At 35.4% G+C, this 24,624-nt stretch overlaps 1 protein-coding gene across 2 annotated transcripts; it reads right to left on the reverse strand.

The window, feature by feature from the left end:
• Positions 1 to 18,976: 18,976 nt before the first annotated feature.
• Positions 18,977 to 24,249, reverse strand: LOC145605297 (large ribosomal subunit protein uL10c-like). 2 transcript variants are annotated; one of them, XM_081661338.1, is made up of 4 exons: positions 24,101 to 24,249; positions 22,134 to 22,268; positions 21,162 to 21,895; positions 18,977 to 19,319 (listed from the first exon to the last, which is right to left on the reverse strand). In XM_081661338.1, exons 1-3 carry the CDS (start codon positions 24,150 to 24,152, stop codon positions 21,180 to 21,182), a joined length of 903 nt encoding a protein of 300 aa, XP_081517464.1. In that variant the 5' UTR covers positions 24,153 to 24,249; the 3' UTR covers positions 18,977 to 19,319; positions 21,162 to 21,179. The 2 variants fall into 2 exon arrangements, with proteins under 2 accessions (XP_081517464.1, XP_081517465.1); XM_081661339.1 differs by lacking the exon at positions 18,977 to 19,319 and adding an exon at positions 19,365 to 19,380.
• Positions 24,250 to 24,624: the final 375 nt, after the last annotated feature.

Genomic DNA, 24,624 nt, shown 5'->3' on the forward strand with positions numbered 1-24,624 from the left:
AATAAACATGCTTTCTACAATGTGAAAGAAATAGTGAGTAAGCTAATCTACTTACTTTGAAGCCTCGTACCTCTGTCTAATAACAAAATACACAAGTTAGTAAACTTCAATGAAAATAATAAAGAATAATTAAAGAACTTAATTTAAATCAAATTAAATAAAGTTTTTACTAGATTTGGACCAAACCCTCAAAAAATATTAAACCTTGCACGTCTAGGGCGAAGGCAACTTCGAACTTGGCTAGATGATTCTAAATCTTGTGTATGCGGAATATTGTTTGTAAAAAGCTAGTTTAGAAAGAGAGAGAAAGAAAGCATATAATGCTCAAGAGAGAATAGAGAGAATTGGGTGATTGTGAATGAAAGTTGATTGTGAGAATTGATGAAAGTTGATAAATAAAAACAGAGGTCGAGGACCTTATTTATAGGAAAATAGTCCGGAAAATCATAGAATTTGATAAGGAATAAAACTCCACTCTGTCGCTAACAAACCGACCATGTCGCCAAAAATTCATCTTGTCGCGAGGCGACAAACCTGTCGTTTGGCGACAGAGACCGTATTTGCGGATTTTGTTTTTATCATATCTTTTGATCTAGAAGTTTAAATAAGTCATATAATATTTCGTTGGAAAGCTATTGAATTCTACGTTCTAATGCAATTAGAAACAGATTAAAATCTTTTGTAGATAAAAAGATATGGCCGAAATAGTAAAAGGGTGTCAGTTTTAGATAGAGTTTCGTATTCCTATCATATCTTTTTCGTTATAGCTCGGAATTAATATTATAATATATCATTAGAAAGGTAATTTCAAGATTTATCGAACCATATAAAATGTAGATAAAAAAATATGAGGCACAAAAATAATATCTGACTTTCTTTGAACATCTTTAAATTCAAATAGAATTAGGACTTAACGAAAATTGAGCGTAACGAAAGCTAGTTGTTTGAGTTGTTTGAAGACATAATTCTACAATTGAAAGAATTTGTAATGAAAAACCATTCATAATACTAAATAAGATTGAATTTTATGCAAGTTTCAAACATATTTAAACGTCTTATTCACACAATTAAAATGGTCCCGATTTAGTGAGAATAAGGCGATTCCAAAATCCAAGGAATCAATAAGTGGTTAAGCATGCTTTTGCTTGTCTTAACACTTATTACCCCAATGTAAGAAACTCTTTTCCAATGGCTCCAAGCCATTCTTGGTTAGATTAATCATCTCATCCAATGCTCTCATGACGATTTATGTAACACCCTAGAAATACCTTTCCTTTAAAGTACACTTTACTCTTTTTAAAATACGATTTAGGAATATCTAAGACATTACCGCCACCGTGAAAACGGCTAAGGCAATTATCAAAGACACACAGCGGAAGACTTAACTCAAAACCATTCAAAAACGAGTCAACTTAAAAGTCAACCAAACGAAAGTAAAGATTAAAACCAAAGTCAAACGAAGTCAAATAAAATCAACCTACAACTTGGAACCATTGAAGGCCCTTATCAAAACCAATTAAATTATGAAAACCTTTGCGTTAGTCTCATAAGCATAACATAATATAATATAATATTTGAATGCAATAAACCACATCTCAACTAATCGAAACTAGCATGATTCGCTCTTCACTCATGCCCCGTCATGAATATGTTTCAACACCTGAAAAGATTATCTCCACTTGTCCCCGCTACTCTCCATTAAAATGGATCATTGTAGGGCCAAGATAAAGACATAGCCAGACACAAACAACACACACAATCAGCAAAGCTGAGTACATAAGCGTATTTAAACACACTAACATGCAACTCCTAGCATCACACATACTTACCTCATTGCACCTGTTTACAAGCACACACAACAAACAACAAGACTCTTTAACTGGACACTAAATAATTCATTTAGCGTTGATTACGCATCGAACGGGTTTCCAACTAAACCTACCTCAATAAATTAAGGCCCACTGACACGGGAGCTAACCGTGCTAGCATCACCTATGCCACACATTGGTGGCGGAATTCCAGCGCATAATAATAAAAAGGAATATACAGCGTCCTGTACTCCATTAGAAGTTATGATCAAATATAAAGTCACATAACTCCCCCCATATGTTCATACTCAAGGTATATACGTTCCAAGAGTTTTGGTGCGTAATCTCTTTCACTTTACATTATTTACAGATTATTAAACTTGGTGATGACTTCCATAGCATAATAACTCAATCAACAACAATTATTCAATCAAACAAACATACCAATTTAATTCTTGAATAATTAGTGACCACATATATTTAATGTTGAACCCTTTTTAAAACTACCTCAGTGTCAAAGACACCTTAAACGCATAAAGCGCCAACAATCCTATCCCTCGGTGTTAAAAACACCTTAAGTGCACAAAGGCACCAACATACTATTTATTCCTTGTGTACATAGACACTTATATAGCTCCTTCCTCATGCTTAATGCATCAATAAAAATTATATGAACTATAATAAAATTCCTTTTCAATATTCCAAACATAATTAAACAATTAGTTTAATTAAACATGCTTTCTAACATGCCATAAATAAATATGTAGTCCATATACTCATGCCAAAAATATAATTTCCAATCCATAGATCATCACAAATAAATTCATGCTTCATAATTCAATCACCAATACTAATAATTCACAATTTAATACATAAACCTTAGCATGATGCTGCTTGTAATTGATTGAAACCAAACCTAGCATGATTCTACATCATCAAATATGCTAAGTACGCGAACGTACCTCAATTAAGCCCATAAAGTGGCCGAAAACACTACAACAATTCCCGAATCAAGTCTCCTACATAAAGGGACAATAATACTAAATTAATTACTCTTGTATACACAATTTCCAGCAACTTAAACTCACTTTAAACTATTTAGAATAATCTGAAAATTATTTAGAAACCCCTAATTAAACTCCATTTTATTATACTACTTTAAATAAAATTCCAGCATTTTAAACTAATCAAAAACCCCTTTAAAACTTCATCAAAATATATTTTCATACTTAAATTATCCATAGAAAAATTAAATTATCTCTTACCCTTTAAACTCAAGGATAAAAATTAAAAAAAAACTTCGTTAAAAATCAAAAACTGCCCGAAAATCATCCTTTAGGGCATGCATGTATCTTCTCATGAGGAAGTTCAAGGCCCTTTACCACCTTTTTAGTGTCATAGTACGTCTTGGACATTGAATTCTCATCAGGAATTACGTCACTAATGAGCGATGAAATACTATCAACACATCTATGGGGCAAGTTGTATTCACACTTCAAGCTCGTAATCCTTGAAGCCATCTCTAAAACAGATAATCGACTTCCTTCATACAATGGTTTTTGTGCGGCCGCTAACATCTCAAAAAACTTCTTAACTTGAGGATTAGGTTCTTCTTCAACATTCCGAATATCTTCATGCATTGGATCACCATCAACTTGACCAAATGCATCAATAATCATGTCAACATATGGATCCGACGGCTCATCTGATGCTTTTAAAGAATCAAAATCCTCTCCATGACAAACCCATTCATAGTAGTCATTAAGAAATCCTTTTTTATACAAATGCTCTCTTACACTTTCAACATCTAAAAAAGGAACATTTTTATACTTTGAACAAGGGCATCTGATCTTTGAAGATTCTTGAAAATCACGGTGTTGTTTAGCAAACTCAATAAACTCTCGCACGCCAATTGTGAACTCTTTTTTTAGTAGTCGACCTTCTAATCTCTCATAAATCCATTTTCGATTCAATTTCTCCATGATCCTAACTGCTAAACGACATTGTTAATCATACACATATATGTAATATAGACTTCTTATATATGTAATTTATTCTTATTATATACGTTACTTAGTTATTTAGGCAATTACTTAGAAAACAAGAGAAAGATAAGCAAGAAAAGGTGCAGCAGGTAAGTCATAAAGTGTATACACAATCCTTTTTCTTTATTTTTGAAACAATGGAAAAAGAAGTGTTCAATATTCCTTTGGTGGGACAACATAAATATAGAGAAACCAAAAAATAGAGAAACCAAAAAAAGAAACTTAATAGGAACAAAAAAAAAAGAAACTTAATGCATCAGTGTATGTATCCACGATTCGCATATGCTTATAGTGAAACAAGCAGAACAAAACAATGATAGGTACAAAAACAGATAATTCAAACCCATTTCAATTCAAGGAATTCTAACTACATAATCAAGAAATTTACAGAAAACATACAACCCCAGTTCAAGAAATAACAATTTCATACAGAACCTATAAATAAAAAACAATCAATAAAAAAGAGGATTATATAAATAAAAATCTGCAAATAAATAAGCTACAAACACTTAGGATAATTTGATACTTCAAATTTAGAATGCTGCTATAACAAAAACAAGAGCAGGGATCTAAGCCATTCAAAAAGCCCCCTACATCTATTGGTTGTTGTCCTTGACATACTTCTAAAAAATATCCTTCAATCGAATCAAACAAAAAACATCAATTTTATTATAAAATTGATACCATTACCGGCGACCTCGCCTTACCAGTCTTCACGCACCAGCATCGCCAAAAACAACCAGCTAGCAACACTTCAAGTCGACAACAACATCCACATCAATGAGGACCCATTTCATCCCAAAAATTAAAAGATTCATACTCAATTAGTCTTACTTTCGCACAATTAACAAAGCACAAGTACATGCAAGCAATTAACAAGTAAGATTCATACTTTCAAACAACACCAATAAACCCAAAAACAGGTAATCGCAAGTTCTAAAGAAACAAAATTTATTCCCAAATACCCAAATAAAATCGGGAAAATTGTAGAAACACAATTTCTATTTCACGAGAAGGAACACAACTTCACAATTTGTATAATAATCAACCAGATTTCACAAAAACAAGATAGTCCAATTGCGCAAAAACACAACCACACACAATTTAACCATTCTTTACCAAGAAAAACTATAGAAGCTTGCTTGAATTTTCGGAAAAGGGATCCAAATAAGCCTTAATTAAGCACACATAATTTAACCTAATCCCGACAAAACGAAATTCTACCACCACAATTTCACTAATCAAAAGCATGAGTAAAAACCTAATACATCAAAACCAAAATTCAGCTTATGAATTAGAAAACAAACCTTAAATTATGTGTAGTTATCTGAGACTTCGCTTTAATGGAGGAGAAAGCTCAAAGTTGCTTCAATGGATGATAGAGAGATCTCAAATTCGCGCAAAGACGCAGGCTGCAGTGTGAGGAGAGAGAGGGTTTTTTTTTGTTTTACGGAGTACAGTAGAAGTATTTGTTTTTTGCAAGCAAGACGAGAATTCGCCCTTATTGTTTATCAACGTATTATCAATAAAGGAATAAGGAGGAGTTCTTGTTTTTTTGGCGGCAACAACTTTATTATACTAATGGTTTTTTTATTTCTTTTTTCATAAATTTACAAAAAAAATGGTAGCGACTACCGTGTTAGTTGCAATAGTAGTTGTAATTTTTTTAAAAAAAATGATTTCAAAATTATTAACACTAACAACTACGATTTGGTCGCAAATTATTATAAGAGCGTCGCAAATTAGCAACCACATAACAACTATTATAAAATTGGTTGCAATTTTTGCGACTACTCATTTATTTCAGTCGCAAAAATATTTTTAGCGACTGAATATTATGGTAGTCGCAAAAATCAGACGCTAATTAGCGACTGCATAGCAACTACTGCAAAATCGGTTGCAAAATTTGCGACTACTCGTCTTTTTCAGTCGCAAAAATTATTTTTGCGACTAATTATTATGTTAGTCGCAAAAATCAGTTGTTAATTCCCCTTTTTCTTGTAGTGGTTGCTGCAGCTCAAAAACTGCCGTATTTGGGCAGTATGCACCCGCGGTTGTCCCGAGGTTTTGGCCGCGGGTGCGGCCTCGGGGTGTCCGTTCTCCTCCGCGGGCGCGGGTTTCTGGGTCTTTTACGATTTTAAACTTCTTTTCTCCTTTTGTTTATATAGTTTTTGGTTTCCTTTATTCTTCATTCAAGTAATTCTTTAGTTTTAGAATAGTTTTCTCTCTCTTAGGTTGAGAGCTTCTCTCTCTAGATTAGGCTAGATTAGGAGTAGTTTTAGAGAGAGAAAGTGAGGAATTTCAATGGTGATTGAGAGATTGAAGATGCAAGTGTGACAATTGTGTTGGAGATCTTCTTAATTATCAATGAGCATTTCTAAACTCTATCTCATTCGATTGCTTTTTTTAATTTGATGTTTGTTTGGTTTGATTTTGATATTTGATGTTTGATTAGAGTAATTGCTCTTGATATTTTGTTGATTCTTGTTCTCTATAGTTGATAGTTGATTTGATGATGTTGTTTGAGTAGTTGTTGGCTAGGAATTGGGTAAAACTTGTATGATTGATTAATTGTGAGTAATTTTGGAATTGTGTTGATTAATTGTTGAGTTTAAAGTGATTAATGAAGGTTTGCATGTGTGTAATTCAATTAGGCCTTGAGAATTATGCTAGATTGCATTGTAATTGCTAATGACACGAACAATTGATTTAAAGATTGCAATTGTCGATTGGTTTTGATTGTGATTCTCTTGATTTGTTATTCATAGTGAACCCTGGTTTAACAATTAGGAGATAGCTCTTTGATTCCAATTGATTGCTCTTTTCATTAGTCCTCACAGCCTTTGATTGGCATACTCTTCCAAGTTGTTGCAATTGACATGATTACTTGTTGATCCCCATTCCTAGTGTTTTATTTCCTTGGTTACTTGTTTTGTTAGTTGTTTGTATTCTCTTTTACCTTCGTTTTCGACCTAGTCTAGGCTCAATAATTAGAAGTACTTGAACATAACCGTTCCTAGTGGTTCGACCCTTGACTTACCTCTATACTTGTATTAGGTTAGTTGAGTGATTATAAATTTATTTGACCATAGGGAGGATTTGTTAAACGACCTAGTTTTCCCCACGTCAAAATGGCGCCGTTGCCGGGAAACGGTGTCTATGTTTGAGTGTTTTTGATTGCTTGAGTCTAGGTCTTTGTATATACCTTTCTTTTATTTGATTTTTGTTTGCTTTGTGAAAAAAAAAATTGCATGTCTCTCACTTCCTCAATTTGACAATGAACCTTTTTGTGAATATTTCAATAGACTAGAGGGATTTCTTGACTATAATTGTTTTAGTCTTTGGGAGGCTTGTGAGATTTGTTATTTTGGTTTGAATGAGCAAACTAGGGATGAAGGTGTGTAATCCCCCGTATTTTTAAATATAATATTAATTAAATTATATTTTATTCATAATATTTATTTGTATTTTTTTCGGATTTAATTTCAAAAGTTTCAAATTATTTTTGGGTTTGATGAACGATTTTATTACAAAGAACTTTTTATGAACCTTTCTTCAATAATTTATGTCCAACAAACAAACCAAACCCACTTTACTTTCTTAATTAGCCCATTAATTTTATGAGGCCCAATCTTAAAACTAACCCTACACCACTTTCTCTCCTATAAATACCCCATACATCCCCAAAATTTCCCCACATAAAAGGTTAGTCTTATTTTCTTTCTCTTTTGTTTTATTAATTTGTGTAATTATAATTATTGATTATGGGTTTTGATTTTATTGTTTGAAATTAATTCAATTAGTATCAAATTGTATTTTGATGATTGAACTTTATAATTTCAGATTTTATAAATGTTAAAATTTTCAGATTTTATAAATTTTATAACCTAGGGTTTTTAATTATTGAAAATCATGATTTTAGGGTTTTTATGAACAATTGATTTTGGGCTTTTATAGTAATGATGTTTTGAAATTTTGGTGATTATAACTACTAATTAGTTTAACTTAATTCCAGATTATTTTGAACACGTAAATTCGTGTTTTAATGTTTAGATTTCGGTTCGTTTATATTAATCCCATTTTAATCCCGATCAGGTTCTGAACTCATCCGATTTTGACAAAAAATTAGTGTTTTCCCTGTGGAAACGATGTTTTAAGAAAGACTTACTACCTTTGGTAATGAGCACCACCCTCTCGTGGCTAAATTCTGCCTCTAAATATGATTTTCGGGCAGTTTTCATTTTTAACGAAGTTTTTTATGCTTAAAATTTATCCTTGAGTTTGATTAATAAAATTAATTATGTTTAAAGTTAATTAAGCATATAAATATGTTTTTTTTTTATTTTAATAAGTTTTTCATCATATTATATTGTTGGAAATTACTTGGGTTAGTAATATTAATTGTTGGTTGTTTTCTAGGAAGTGATTATTCCCTAGGAGAATTTTAAGTGATTAAAAGTGGCTCAAGGGATTGTTTGTACGAGCTACGTACATGTCTACTTCGTTATAAGTAGTATCATGTTTAGGTACCAAAAGGAAATAACTTAGTTTCATGATTAGAGAACACATGGATGGAAATTGTTTGGTTACACATTAATTTAATTCATGTGCTTATGTTTATGAAACATGTTTTGGTGAATTGATTATGTTTGTATGGAATTATGGATGCAAACATGTTGAATTATATTGGATAAAATGTTTGTATGGAATGTTGATACAAGCATAATTTTATTGGATTGGTTTGTTAACCACATTTGGATTATTAAAGGATTGGAATTGAATGGTTTAAGTGGAATGAATTTATTAATTATTCCACAAGGTTATTATTATTTATTTATTACTCAATCATAACTTGTTAGTATGTTGAGTAAAGGTGGATTAAGCCGAAATGGCTAGGTGAGTTGACTATGTTCAACAATTTTGGATAATTTGGAAGTTTAATGGAATTAAAGGTCAATTTGTGTTGTGATCACCATTGTCCTAAACAAGATTAAAAATGAATTGATGTATGATTGTTATGTATGGTCTTCTTGATTGAGTCGGCTATTAATTAAAATTGTAATCACGTAAAGTGAAACATGGATGAGCAATAAAACTCTGGAAAGCGTGCACTTCTAGAGTATTGACAATTATGGGTTGGGGTACACGGTGGTAGCCCGTGGCTTTTCGAGGCTTGTTTGATCAACATGTCCTCTTCTCTTTTGGTATTTACATTTTATTTTATAATGAAAGTTAGATGGGATCCTAGACTAACTTTGTGAGAATGGAGTCGCGCCCATTCTTGCATCGCGCTAAACTTTTATTTTAAATGGTCATTTGGGACCAAAATGATTTGGTGGATTGGACAACCTCGTCTATTGCTTACTCCAAATTTAATTAATTGGATTAAATATATAGAGTCGAGTGTTTGGATTTGTTTAGTGAGTATGTTGAGTCAATTGAATTGTCTAAGTGTGGAGTCTTGATTAATGAATTCGTGTTGTATGTTTATTTACTTTAATTAATTGAGCATGCTAGGTTTGGTACGTTGTAGCTTGTATGTACTCAGCTTTGCTGATTGCGTGCTTTTGTGTATGTTTTCTTTTGGTCATGGCCTTCACCTTTCAATGACCCTGTGATGATCCAATTATTACACTTGTATTATTGGGGAGCAGTATCTCACAGGTTATCTTGATGATGTGAAGTTCGGGATTTGACATACGCATTGTCAAGGGTTTGGTGTGGTTGAGAGTATTTGTTTCTTGTGTTGAACTTATTTAAATTTTGCTATTTCATTTATGTTTTTGACTTTGACTATTGGTTTGGCTTTAAATAAGGGCCTTTATGGTTCCACTTTGTAAGCTTTGGCTTATTCGTTTTCTAAACTATGTTATTTTAAAGACTTAAGTTTGATTTTTTCGCTGCGATACTTTGATAAAGCCTTAACGTTTTAACATGTGGCGGCAGCATGTCAATGGTTCTCCACTATTTTATTTAAAGTAAGTGGTTTAGAAAAGGGAGAATTATTAGGGTGTTACAAGCTGAATGCATGCACAATGGTGAATTTAGAGCATTGTCAATTGATGATGCTTGGGATTTTTATGTTTGGTTTGCTAGGGATGTCTATAATAGGGATAATCATGTTCCTAATGTGCAATGTCTTGATTCTTCTAATGTTAGCATGATTTCCTATGATTTGTCACATGATCCCATCAGTGAACCTAGAACACTTGATTTCAACTCTATTTCCCCTTTTGTTCAAGATGATGAGGTGCATGCTCAAGTTGATGCTAATGGTGTGTTTCGATATTCTTCATTATTTAGCATGCCTTCTTGTGATGTGCTTCATTCCCTAAATGATGAATCTCATATGCTTGATTGTGCCCCCTCTCCCCTATTTAATGAAGATGCTCATGTTTATAATGATGATGATCCTACCTTTGGTTGTGGCTCTTCTTTTACTCTTGATCCTCAAACCTCTTCACCTTTTCATTCTCCAAATTCTTGTGATGAGTCTCTAGTCCCCTATAGCCAAATTCTAGAATCTTTGAGGGAGTTGGAGATGAATCCTAACCTAAGGCCCTTGGAAAGACAAATGATGGAAACTTTAAGGAGCCAATTGGAGATGATTAGAGAGCGTGAGGATATTTGTAATAAAGAATTGAAAAGAAAAGAAAAGTTAGAAAGTCAATTGTCATCCTTGATGCTTATTTGTGATAAATCCCAATTTAATGTGTGTGTTGAGGATGATGATGATGATGATTTTGAGCAACCAAGGGAGTGTGAGGATCCCTTTGATGAGCATTTGAGTGATGGTGAAGGAGTTGAGAATGAAGAGAGTGTTGAATTTGATAATCCCAACCCTCTTTCTCATCTTGATGAGTCTCATGCGCATAAATGTGACACTTCTATCCATGAGTATTTGGATTCATTTGAGGTTATGTCCAATTTGTTTATTGAGTGCTAAATGAAAACCCATAGCCTTCTAAGTGAGTTCATTGAGAATGCTTCATGGGAGAGAGACGATTTTGAAATTAATTTGCATCCATTCATGCATGGTTTTGAGACTTTGGGCTTTAAGGAAGTTGAGGGAGTTGTTGTCCATGAATGTAGTGGGGGAGATTATGTGGTTCCTCTTGAGAGTTGGATGTTTGAGGGAGATGGTGATCATGAGTGTTCTTCTTTTAATTTGAGGATTCTATGATTGATTTCCATGCTCTTATTGGTGATTTGAGGTATGGTGGTGAGAAAGAGTTCATTTGTGAGACCGTAACCCCTATTCCCTCCTCTCATGTCCCTTTTTCAAGGAATTTCAACCATATCCTCTACACTCCTATTACCCCCCCCCCCTTCCTTTGTTAATGAGCCTATTGGGGACCCTGTTGTCTATGATGGTTTTTATGTGGCTCATTTGTCCCCGATTGAGGAAAGGGGTGATGTCACCCAAAAATATTCTAGTGAGGAGGATTTGCCTTTTTCTTTCCATTCTTTTATTCCCCCTTCTTCTTCTTATTTTCTTGTTTTCCCTTTTGATCCTTCTTCATCTTTCTTTTGGCATCTCCCTTCTTACTTCCGTGCAACAATCTTGTTGCACGTTCTTATCCCGTCATTTGCCTACCTTCTATCATATGAAATGTGTAGTAGTGCATTTGACAAGCTCTTGCGTGCGTTGAATTATTATTTTCTAGAGCGGTCAAGCTTGGACCTTAAGCAAGCCTTTCTCGAGAAGTAACCCGTGTTTTATTGCTTTCGTTTTATTTTCTTTTTAGAATAGATTTTATCTCATGGAAATACTTGTGTGCCTTTTGCTAGGTACATGACTTGATATACTTTCGTGCTTCAATATGGATCAAGAATCAAGGAAGGTTGACTCCTATTTTTGCTAGCATAAGGAAGGCAAATTCGATACTAGAGGTTGTTAGCCTTGAAAGGGTAAAATTGGGTCATTTGCGGGTATTTACACCCACCTAATATCCGGTAATATCCTTCCTTGCTCTTTCTCTAGTGGATGATGACTTGTTCGACATATGTTGGTTTGATTGGATTGATCTCCTTGTTTTCCCCTCCCTTGGATTGTTTGATTTATGTTTGAGTGTAATGTCTCATTCAAGCTTGGGGGAGGGTATTCTATCATGTTTAGTGGGATGTTGATTCATATATGCTATGCACCTTTGTATATGCGTTTCCATGTTTCTTATATTTTAAAAAACTCCAAAAAGATTTTTGTTTCTATCAAGGAAAATTTGCAATGTGTTTTGTTTTGTTCTTGCTTTGGACATAATAACATTTAGACTTGTATAATTGATTGCTTTTCTTCCTAAATGGTAGTGGTGTGCACGGTTTGAGATTACGTTTGGTTGATTCTAGGATAATGCATGCTAAGGTAGTTGTCTAGAACTAGGGGGATCATGAAGCCGGATTCTACTTGTTTGTGGCATGTTTGGTAGTTGCTCCCTATCTTCGATTTGACAACCTTAGTGAGTTTTTGCTACAACCATGTGAGATTTATATTTGTTCAAGCTTTCATCATATTCTTGCATGAGCGGCATGGATCCTTGACTTAGCAAGCCTAATCTATAAAGCTTGATGTATGATTCTTAAACCCGAGACCGAGCTATCTAGGGAGGACAAAGGCACCTTTTTCGAGGTGGTATTTTTCATTTTTAGGTTAGTTTGTTTCATATTTGTTTTTAGGTTTCCATTTGCCTTCTTGCAACCATTTGAGCCTATTTCCTTCTTTTCAAGCCACATCTTTAGATCTTTGGCCTTTTGTTTCATTTTCTTTCTATTTTTTGTTTTTTTTGAAGCAATTGATCATTCTTGAAAGAGTTGTGGTGATGTAGTTGATATATATGGTTCCTTCGATGCAAGTTTGTGATTTTATTCTTTGTTGTGAATAATGGCAAGTGTATATGAGTAAAAGTCGTCCTACTTCTTAAAAGGCATGGACAAATAATTGCAATTTTGAAAAAGCCGTCCGAATTTAGAAAAAGGCAAGGACAAAGCAAGTCATAAAAAATAAAACACAAAAAAATTGAAAAAGTGAAAATTCAAAAATATTTTGATGTATTCTTTTCTCCTTCTAAGCATTGAGGACAATGCTTCATTTAAGCTTGGGGGAGAAGCGTTTACGCTTTTTGTTTATATTTCTTGTGAGTATAGCTTCAAATAAGCTTGGAAGTGTTACTTTTGTTTGGTGATTTCTTGATCATGTTGTTAAGGATTGATCACCCTTTTGCTTCACTTTTTAGGAAAACCGCCAAATTTTAAGTTTTAGCCTACCTTCACCCTTTATGCCTTACGTTACAACCTTGGGGAAAGACCTTTCGACCTAGAAAGTTGAGTCATTATTCGGGGGAGGGAATCATGGGTCATTGCCTAAGGAAAGGGGATGCGAAGTCAAGATGTCGAGTAGCCCAAAAATTTGATCTTTTTCCGGTTCATTCGCGGAATCTATGAGATGCTCACTAAGGGGAGATATGAGATTAGTAGGGGGAACGCGGTAAGACCGTTTGGGATGAAAGTGGAGTGTGATAACTAGTTCCTATGCTTAGCATATTTATGTTTCAATCAACCTTAGGTATCTTATAGCGTGCGCTCCCTTACTTGTTTAGAAAGATTTGCATTCACTTGTGCTTGTACATTTGCAAAAGTCCTTTCATGAACATTTGTTTGTTTTTCTTGTATTTTGTTTTCTTTTTCATGCTTTGCCTTGTTTGTATTATTATAAGAGTTATGGGTAAACTCTTAGGATACCATTACGAGAGCATCACTCGTCCTCTAAGGCGATCTAGGGGTTTAAATGGCTTGTCTTTAGTTGCTAAAATTGACCGTGATTCCTACGAAAGTGAGTTAGTGTATATTCCCATCTTCTCTAGCTTTCTTGTTTCTTTCTTTGCTTGAATAATGTCATCATTTTTCCCTTGGGTTGGATTTTGTTTTGCTCGAGGACGAGCAAAAGTTTAGCTTGGGGGAATTTGATCCGTGCCATTTATGGCACCTTTAGGCTATGTTTTCTTTATATTTCTATGCTCGTTTTTAGTTTTTTATGTCGTGTTTTTATAGAATAATGCCCGATTTGCGTGATTTTGTGTTAGTTTAGAGAAATGCATGCTTTTAATGGTTTTCTTATCATTTTATTCATTTCTCAATTATTTCTCTCGCTTCTCCGTTTCTTTGTGTTGTTTTGTAGGTATGTAGCGGGCTATATGCATGGAAATTGAAAATAGCACCCACTAGCATCAATATGCACTTTTCGGAATTGAATTTGAGTTTGAAACAAAGGAAAACGAAGGACTGCAAAGTATCAAATAGGACCTTTGTGCATTGTTTCAGCCATATCTCAAGTTCTACAGATCGGATTGATGTGATTCAAGTTGGGTTAGAAACTAGACTTGAAGAGCTTTCCAATGTTAGGTCGCACGCCTTCATACGATTCATATATTGAGAGTTACAGCCTTCCGAAGTTAGCCCTGAAATTCTGCCGCGGGCGCGGGCAACAGTACCCGCGGGCGCAGGGTTGCTGCAGCTCCAAAACTGCCGTATTTGGGTAGTAAGCACCCGCGGTGTCCCGAGGTTTCCCCGTGGGCGCGGGCCCTGACCCCGCGGGCGCGGCCTCGGGGTGTCCGTTCTCCTCCCCGGGCGCGGGTTTCTGGGTCTTTTACGATTTTAAACTTCTTTTCTCGTTTTGTTTATATAGTTTTTGGTTTCCTTTATTCTTCATTCATGTAATTCTTTAGTTTTAGAATAGTTTTCTCTCTCTTAGGTTGAGAGCTTCTCTCTTAGGTTGAGAGCTTCTCTCTCTAGATTAGGCTAGATTAGGAGTAGTTTTAGAGAGAGAAAGTGAGGAATTTCAATGGTGATTGAGAGATTGAAGATGCAAGTGTGAAAATTGTGTTGGAGATCTTCTTAATTATCAATGAGCATTTCTAAACTCTATCTCATTCAATTTCTTTGTTTAATTTGATGTTTGTTTGGTTTGATTTTGATATTTGATGTTTGATTAGAGTAATTGTTCATGATATTTTGTTTATTCTTGTTGTTTATAGTTGATAGTTGATTTGATGATGTTGTTTGAGTAGTTGTTGGCTAGGAATTGGGTGAAACTTGTATGATTGATTAATTGTGAGTAATTTTGGAATTGTGTTGATTAAGTGTTGAGTTTAAAGTGATTAATGAAGGTTTGCATGTGTGTAATTCAATTATGCCTTGAGAATTATGCTAGATTGCATTGTAATTGCTAATGACATGAACAATTGATTTAGGGATTGCAATTGTCAATTGGTTTTGATTGTGATTCTCTTGATTTGTTATTCATAGTGAACCCTAGTTTAACAATTAGGAGATAGCTCTTTGATTCCAATTGATTGCTCTTTTCATTAGTCCTCACAACCTTTGATTGGCATACTCTTCCAAGTTGTTACAATTGACATGATTACTTGTTGATCCCCATTCCTAGTGTTTTATTTCCTTGGTTACTTGTTTTGTTAGTTGTTAGTATTCTCTCTTACCTTCGTTTACGACCTAGCTTAGGCGCAATAATTAGAAATACTTGAACATAACCGTTCCTAGTGGTTCGACCCTTGACTTACCTCTATACTTGTATTTAGGTTAGTTGAGTGATTATAAATTTGTTTAACCGTAGGGAGGATTAGTTAAACGACCTAGTTTTCCCCACGTCATTGGTCAACCGATGGAAGAAAAGAGAAATAAGCTAAACTTAGTTAGAAGACCCAAGAAAGAGGAGCAAACCAGTTTAGAGGCAACACAAGGCATTTTGATTTTAAAAATAGAGTTGGCCCCGAGAAAAATGACCGCACAATAATTATTAGAGTCAGTCCTATGTTTACCTATAAATCGAAGTGAAGAAACTGAAGGAAGGCATCAGCAAATCAATCAACAACAAGCATTTTAATTTCTTTAAACTTTCTTCTTAGCTTTCTTAGTTTTCCCTTAGCTTAATAGCCAAGCGATAGTTTGGTTCTTTAGTATGTATCGAATAACGATCGTCCTTTCCCAGTTGTATAAACATGGAGGTAACCTTCCCTTTAATTTGTACAATTGTAGACCTGACTTTATCTTTCAATTAATGGAGAGCATTTGCATCTTTTATCATATGTTTATCTACTCATTTCTTTAAGCAATCCAACTTATTTAATTTCTTTGGGAAAATTTCTTTACTATTTGTTTTGTTACATTAGCAAGGTTATCATCATTTGAAACCAATAACAAGAGGGACATCCCATTAATACTCTAAAACAAGATAGGGTCTTTGACTTATTGGCAAAGATCAATATTTGCCTCAACAAAGTCTAACCAATAACAACTGTTTTATTTCTTTTACTTTAATTTTTCTATGCTTTGCCTTGGTTTTTGTTGCAAGAGTTATGGATTAACTCTTTGGAAACCCCTACGAGAGCACCACTCGTTCTCATTGGTAACTTTGAGAATTAAATGGCTTGATGCATATACTAAATGTATCTGTGAATTCTACAAAAGTGTGTTTAAGGGTATATTCTCATCCTTTTTATTTTTCTTTGTTTGAATAAGTTCATTATCTTCTCTTGGGTTTGTTTTTGTTTTGCTCGAGTTCGAGCAAAAGTTTAGTTTGGGGGATTTTGATGAGTGTCATAAATGGCACTCTTAGGGTAGTTTTCTTTGTTTTTGGTCATTTTTAGCTTATTTCGTTGAGATTTTGTTTAATAATGTTTAGTTAGTGTATTAGTTGAAATTAATGCGCGTTTTGGTTTATTTCTCGCTTCATTTGGACACTTTTCCGGTTGCTCCTCCTCTTGTGCTTTACTTGATGTTTGTGTTCATGTATTTGAAACCATTCCCATGGATGTCTCCATATATGTTAGATTGATTATATTGTAGAATTGTATTAGTTGTCCGTTTCTACATGTCTAATATCTACTGTGCTTTGCTGCTGGTTTTAACAAACTATTGCATGTATTCTTTTGAGAACCAAAGGTTGACTTTTCATATTAACAAGGGGTAAATACAAGTTTCTCTTATTGATTAACAAGAGATGTATCTCAAAAGGGTATATTCGCAATTTTATTCGTAATTTTAGACAATAAGTTAGGGTTAAAATTGTAATTTGCCTAAGAAAATAAAGAATTCCAGCAGATGACTAGAACTTTAATGGAGGTATCAACCACTTTTAATGGAGGTATCAACCACTTTTAATGGTGTAACGAAGCTCGCGAATATCTTTAATGGATGAGAACGACAACTCTACCCTTTTGGGGTTAACCATGCCCTTATTTTAATATTTTTTCTTAGGGTCTTTGTTTTAATTTGGCGGCTTTGCCGCCAGGAAATATGGAAGTGAAACGGTCGATCTGCTTCATCAAAAGTGAGGCGCTGGTTCGCAATGTGATTCAATGAAGGATGGAGAAAGGCAGCGTGATTCACGAAATAGACAACTCAGATCAAAATACAGAGAACTAAAAGTATAGCAAAGTAATATTAAAATGGAAAAATTGCCCGAAATAATCCCACCTTTGGGCCGTCCGCTAAAAATAATCCCACCTTTGGATTATTTTTAAATAATCCCACCTTTACCCCTCGATCTTTTTTAATGGTCCCATTTTACCTGGAACCGGTTATGTAGGTTTTTTTTTTTTTTTGTTTAAATGACACGTGTAGCTACTTGATTGGTCAAAATTAAAATTAAAAAAAAAAAAAAAAAAGTAGTTAAAAAAATATAAAAAAAAAAAAAAAAAAAAAAGCACCAACACCACCTGTTTTGGGTGTTTTTGTCCCTTGGGAGAGTTACAGCTCGAAAACTGGTCCTGCTGACTCTGTACCTGCAAAATCAACGAAGACACCGGTTGGGTGGTGCTCCGCCTCCAACGCTCAAGTTAGTAACTTGAAGGAGAGTAAAAAGTGCGGAATTTAAGGTGGGGATCTGCTTGGATTCCAAGCTCAGGAGTTCTCTGATGAGAGAGAAAGTAGGGTGTAATAAATGATTGTGAATGCCCCCAAAATGGGGGAATATCTTCCTATTTATAGGGTCATGGGGAAAAGTGTCCTCCCCTAGGTCATCTGACCTAGGGCAGGTGGGCTGCGCCGCAATCAATGCGTTTTGGGGGAATTGGGCCTCTGTAGGCCGCCAATCTGAGGACATATCTAGGGAGGCCACGTGTCAGCTGGGGATAGGTCAGAGGTGACCTGCCAGCCTTTGACACGTGGCAGCCCCTCATTGGTCCAAGTGTCTGGGGTAAAAAATCCCCTAAACACCACCTAAGCCACCACCATCCCCACCACCACCCAAACCCTAGAACCATATCCCACCCAAACCTGAAACCACCGCAACAACGCTGACCGGAATTCCACCCAGAAACCCACCCAGCCAACCTAGGCCAACTCCAAAACCCCATTAACCCATTAACTTAAGACCCTTCGAAAACCACCATTAAAATTCCGAAATTGGGATCGACGCGGAATTGGAGAAGAGTTCGACGAGGCTAGAATCAGGGGACGGGGAGGTTGGTGCGGCCGAAGGGAGACGGGGAGGTCGACGCGGCCGGAGAGGGAGGGGGACGGGGATGTCAATGAAGCTGAAATTAGGGGACGGGGGATGGGGGAGGATCAGCGAGCCTGAATAAGGGGATGTAGGTGGTCATCAAGCCTGAATAGGGGATGGAGGTGGTCGGATTTGTGGGATAACTAGCTTCGGAGGGCGGAGAGCGCGATATCGGTGGTAGGGGAGGGCAGGGCGCGCAAGATCGATGGCAGGGGAGCTCAGGCACGCGAGATAGGTGGCAGGAGAGGTGGTTTAGCTGGTGGTGGTTTGTAAAATTAATTAATGTTTTATTTCCTTTTTTTATTTTTTTTAATTTTAATTTTTGGACTAATCGGGTGCTGACATGTGTCAAGTAACTTGCTACAACAAGTTAACTGACCGGTTGGGACCATTAAAAAGATTGGGTAGTAAAGGTGGGATTATTAAAAAAATAATCCAAAGGTCGGATTATTTTTAGCGGACGGCCCAAAGGTGGGATTATTCCGGGCAATTTTTCCTATTAAAATATTAAAATAATTGATTTTATTTACTAAAGTGCCATTTTGAGAAACAAAGTTGTTAATCAATAAGAGCAGCTGGGTCTAGCCCATTAACAAGTAATGTCCTAAACTAAAACTTTCATTCCTGACAAAGATCGATTTAGCAACAGACACCCACACAACATAGGGCGAAACCAAAAAATGTGAACCCTCAAAGCTAACTGCAATACAAAGTATGAGAGGCCTGAATTGCCATCAATTCATCTGCTATAATTTTGAGAAAAAAATTACAAAGATCTCCAAATTTGAGGCAACTAATCTTATATCAACCCCACATTTATCAGCAAAGAATAATCAAAACCTAAAAAATGACAAAACTTCAGCTACTTTTCTCTTTTCTCAGACAGGTTGTCTATCCAGTGGTTTGGACTTTGTATCACTGATTTGCAGTGCCACTGAATATGGTGCCATCAACCTGATCATGCACAAAATTCTCCAAAATCATATATAATGCAAGAATATATGGTGCCATCAACCTTATCCATATATAGATGCAAGAAAGCACACACATACATATACTCTGTATGTACACTACCGCAAAAGGTCATGGTCGACAATAAGATATTCAAATGCGTCTAAAATCCTAAGAGAGTTGCAAAAGAAAAAGGTAAATCCTAAAAAGACAGCTTAAACTCCATGTAGAAGTAACAAGAGATATTAAAAAAAAAAAAAACAACAACAACAACAAAAAACACACACATAACGAAATTGTGATTTAGAATAAACCCAAAATAGGCATGATGTAACTTGTAACACATCATACAAATTTAAATCAATAGTGAAACTTCTCTGGGAGTCATGCATTTCAATACTGATTATCGTTATTGGTGAATTCAGATGGTCTGGCACAATCATTAAAAACAGAACATAAGAAGGGGCACAAATTGGAATGTAGGATCTCTGTTGAAGGCAATGGGTCTTGAGTTCGACTGAGAAGTAAAAATGGAAGATGTTACAATGTTAAATCATTAACTGACTGATTCTAACCCAAACTTTTATGCTTTTATCTAATGCAGCTTCCCTGTAAAAACGATTGGATATTCATTAAGTTGCATTGTTAACTAAATTAATTTATACAAGTTGGAACGTACACACAGTGACACAGCTACCAAAATTGATAAATAAGATCATAGGAAGAAGGAAAGTTTCAAGGAATTGGGTGCACCAGCAATCTCAGAACAAATGCGGACGTTATGCAGCAAATAGAAGAGTCATTGTCACGTTGAGCTTGCTCAAAAATTCGAAATCCAGTAAAGTCTAGCTATTAAGAGTTGTACAAGGCACACTAGACATCTTCCTAGCTCTTCCCTAAGTCTTACTGCACAAAAAATATCCTACTGCACTATGCAACCAGATTGGGCTATACAAAATGAGGTAGTTATTGCTCAAATTATTCATTTCTGTCAGATGGGAGTATGGGACAACAAACATATTCAAGAATCAAGATCAAGCTGATAGTTGCAGGTTACATGCTGAAGGTCATCTTTTGATCATCAATCAACTCCAAAGGAGTGGGTGAAATAAACTAACGATATAGGTGCAGGGGCAGCAACAATTCCAAAGATACAAAGATTAGTAATAAGACTAATGCCAAGAGCTCAGCAGTCAGCACTTTGCATTGGTTAGACAAATACAATGCAGGACGGAATCTGCCTATATGATGTTCATTGTTTGATCCAACCTTTTTACAAATTAAAAGAGCCTATCCTTCTACAGACAATATGAAACCAATTTATGATCCTCAACTACTAGCTACTCATAGTTGCAGTTTGCATTGCTGAAGGTCGTGCTGATCTCATCCTTTGATCATCAATCAACTCCAAAGTAGTGGGTTAAATAAAATAACAATGTAGGGTCTGGCAGCAATAACATTTCCAAAGATACAAAGATTAGTAATAAGACTAATGCCAAGAGCTCAGCAATTTGCTTTGGTTAGACAATAGTCACAATACATGCTCCCTTTCTACATTCATATATAATCAATCACTATCTTACTTGTATGATAAATCAAAATCCCCGATAATTGTGATTTGTCCATATAACCATCAACGTTTTTTTTTTTTTTTGAAACAACCATCAACATTGTTTAGTATTTATTAATTCACAGTACCACTCATAATACAATACATCCTATCCTCTTGATCCCTATCAGCATTGTCATAATATCAAAGGATAACACTATGTTCATCATTAATCTCAATAGTTATCAAAATACACTAAATTATAACAAAAAGATCATTATAACAGAAAATAATACCTTAATTGACGCTCTACATCATTGAGCAGGGCTCTCACTCACATCCTTAGCCTCAGCTAGGACCTCAGGTGCATCCACATTACCAGAATCCTCAGCACAAAACCCTTCCAAGACCGCCATCAAAGTCGAAGACGGTCCGAAAAGTGACCCAAGAACCATCCCATTAGCCTCCATCTTAGAAGGGGTACTCTGAAAAACCTCCAAATCCAAATGCCCATAAAGCTGACCACCAACAACAGCCCCAGGAAAATCATTAAACTCCATTTTCCCTTCTTTGACAGCAGATTTCACACCCCCTAAAACGGGACCCACAGCATCTTCCTTCTTAACAAAGAGCAGAGAATTCATCCCCTTCATACAACTCCCCAAAGCCTCAAATTGGGTCCCAGAAAAAGCCTTTGAAACAAGAGAATTCTTGACAAAAACAAGCTTAGCAGCAGAAGGGTCAGAAGAAAGAGGGGTTTTAAGGGGTTTGAATTTGTTGGCAGAGAAGCCATGGCAAGGGAAAGGGGAGACAAAGTAAGAATCTTCGAGGTGAGTTTTCAGGGTTTTGATTGCTCGGAGCTTTTGGTGGAGTTTGGGTTTTGGGAGGGGTTTGTATGGGACCCACTTTGCGAAGTGACGGAGTTGGTGGTGGTGGAAATGGGTTGGGGTTTGGTGGGTGGGTTGGGTATTGGTGGTGGAGATGGTGGCTACCATGGTCCCAGACCCAATACTAATGTAGTTCAAATCACCTGCACAAAATTGAAGCTGTGTAAGCTGTAAACACGATGGCAATACTAGGGTGCACATGCAAAACTGAGCCATGCAAGGCATATTACCGCATACACATGCAAAACTAGGGTGCACATGCAAAATGATGCCTGTTATGAACAGCTTCAATTTTGCATGCATGTAGTTCAAATCACCCTAGGGTGCACATGCAAAACTGAGCCAATTATGAACAAGTCAAACACGATGGCAATGCATTACCTCGCCCATACCAATTTGAGGAACGATGTCCAACCTGAACATCTCCAATGATTGATGCGCTTGGTGCAACAAATGCTTCCTTGTTCACAAAAGGCTTCTTGTCAAATACATTCATTAGAGTTCGATGTCGTGACACTGAAACAAGGCAAAGTTAAATAAACAAAAGAGTTAGCAATGTTATTGACTTATTGCAGTAGCAGTTAAAATATATTTCACAAGACCGGGTCAGCAAAGTCCAATCATTTACGCTATGTTACATGGATTCGGGAACGAGTGTCGGACACGAACACATATCCAAGTGTCCAATTCGGTAAGTTCTAAATTTTAGGACACGGGGACTCTGTCCGATGTTTGGACACGGGTACAAGGACACATCAATAAGTCACATAAAGTTATATAAATAAATTATATATTGCAAAAGCGTTAAAAGTTTTCATTACGTCCACCCCTTTTATTTTTTTAATTCTTTCCTCGGTAAATTCTCCAATAAATGGCAGTTTTCCTCTCTCCATCTTCTCTATATCAATGATGGTCTTCGAACAAGATGTGTTTTTCTTTCATGTTTCCGCGATTTTAGCCGTGTCCGATTAACATAGCATATACGTCAACGTGTACAGTATAAGCTAAATAAGAATCCAAAAGACATAACTACAATGACTAAAAGGTGTGATAAATTGACAACCTTAAGTAATATCCCCAAGATAGTTTTTAAAAAATAAAATGACAGAGAGAAAGAGAGATAGAGTTGAGCCCTTGAAACTAAGGGGAATATGGAAGCAATCACCAATGCACCACTTCCTGATTCTCATCTGCCAATACAAAATTTCGATGGACTTTCTATTACCAATTAGCTAAAGAGAAAACCCCAATTGATCCTTGTCCAGTTGTCCCTAGGGCAATTGCTATTTGCTAGCCTTCCTTATTTGGGACATCAGTAAATAAAGAATTTTCAGAGCTAAATTTCTGATCTACAGCCACTTGATTAGGACAAATTTTCAAAACTGTCACTACCCACTTCAAATCCACATTAAAACTTTCTGGTCCTTTTGTCAAATTTCCAGCTTCAACGAAAGCGGAAATGTATAGTCCGAAAATTAAGAGGCTTTAAAATCAATTGGGGAAATGAAATTGATTGCCTCCGTTCTTACAATTAATCTTTAATCCTGACACTTTAGAGCATTATTTTGATTGATTACATAATGCTCCATTAACAAGACATAATATTTCCTCCCCCCCCCCCCCTTTTTTTTAGCCTTTACGGCAGAGGTAGAATGATTCCAAGTTCGTCACTAAATGTTTTGACGATACATTTGTGTATTATATCTTTAGAATTCATATACACAGTAGATCAATTGTTGATGGGACATTAAAAAAACAACTTAAAATGTCTTTGTTATACTTAATTTGCAGGATATTCTACAGTTTTCTTTTTCAATGCGTAATTAGTAATTTCTTTAGCTTGATGTTCATATATAGTGAAATACACCACCTTAACCAATTGCTAACCAATAACTAGAGCATGGGTTCAAACGGGTTTCTCAAGATATCGAAATACCAATACAAAGCATCTCAATGCATGTACTAAAACCAATTCAATTTCACCAAGCTAAAATTACTGGATTTTAATGTAGGATTAGTAAAAATCATCCCCGTAAACTTTACGAAGAACCCAGGAGATTCAAACCACTAATCATAGAACCCGAATTCCGTCTGCGTTAAGCGGAAAGCTCTTGGATAGCTCAAATCAGTAACTAATAATACAGAAATCAAACAATCTCCGTTCTAATTTCCAAACAACAAAACATTGGACAAAAATATCGTAATTCAAACACATTAACCTAATCCAAAAATAAAAATGTCAAATTAATTGGCAATGTCACACAATAATAGACTAATACATGAAATCAACCATTGAAACACAATAAAGTTTTGAACCCAGAAAATTAACGAGAAGAGAGAGAAATTACATTGTTCTCGGAAGAACCCTATTTTGTACACTGCTCTTCCCATTGTCCCCATTTTCCACCTTTCTTCTTCTTCGTCGAATTGAGAGAGACGATGATTAGGGTTGAAGCTCAGTTGCTTGAGCTCCTTTTCACCTTGCTTGGTTTTTTATTTGTTTGAAAATTTGGTTTTGTTACGAAAATTTTGTCAACGATCAATGAAATGACGTGTTTTGAAAATAACTACTTATTAAATTTTTTTTAAAAAAAAAGAATTATTAAGTATATTACACCTCTAACAATTTTGGCTAGAATTTCCGATATTTGGGTCTCACTTTTTACCTCTTTTTGCCCTTACTAATTGTCCTATCGCACGCGATGCGCGTGATAGTCCAAAATGGTAAATATCAGGTGCTGATATTGTTGATCGTACCTTTTTTTTTTTGGTATTTGTGGAAAATTAAGAATTTTAATTTTTAATTTAGTATTGTGTAATAATTATTTCTCAACGGATAAAGAAGGGGAGACCTTACTTTCACACACATCGG

This window comes from Chenopodium album, chromosome 22, assembly GCF_948465745.1.
Source record: "Chenopodium album chromosome 22, dcCheAlbu1.1, whole genome shotgun sequence".
NCBI classification, from domain to species: domain Eukaryota; kingdom Viridiplantae; phylum Streptophyta; class Magnoliopsida; order Caryophyllales; family Amaranthaceae; genus Chenopodium; species Chenopodium album.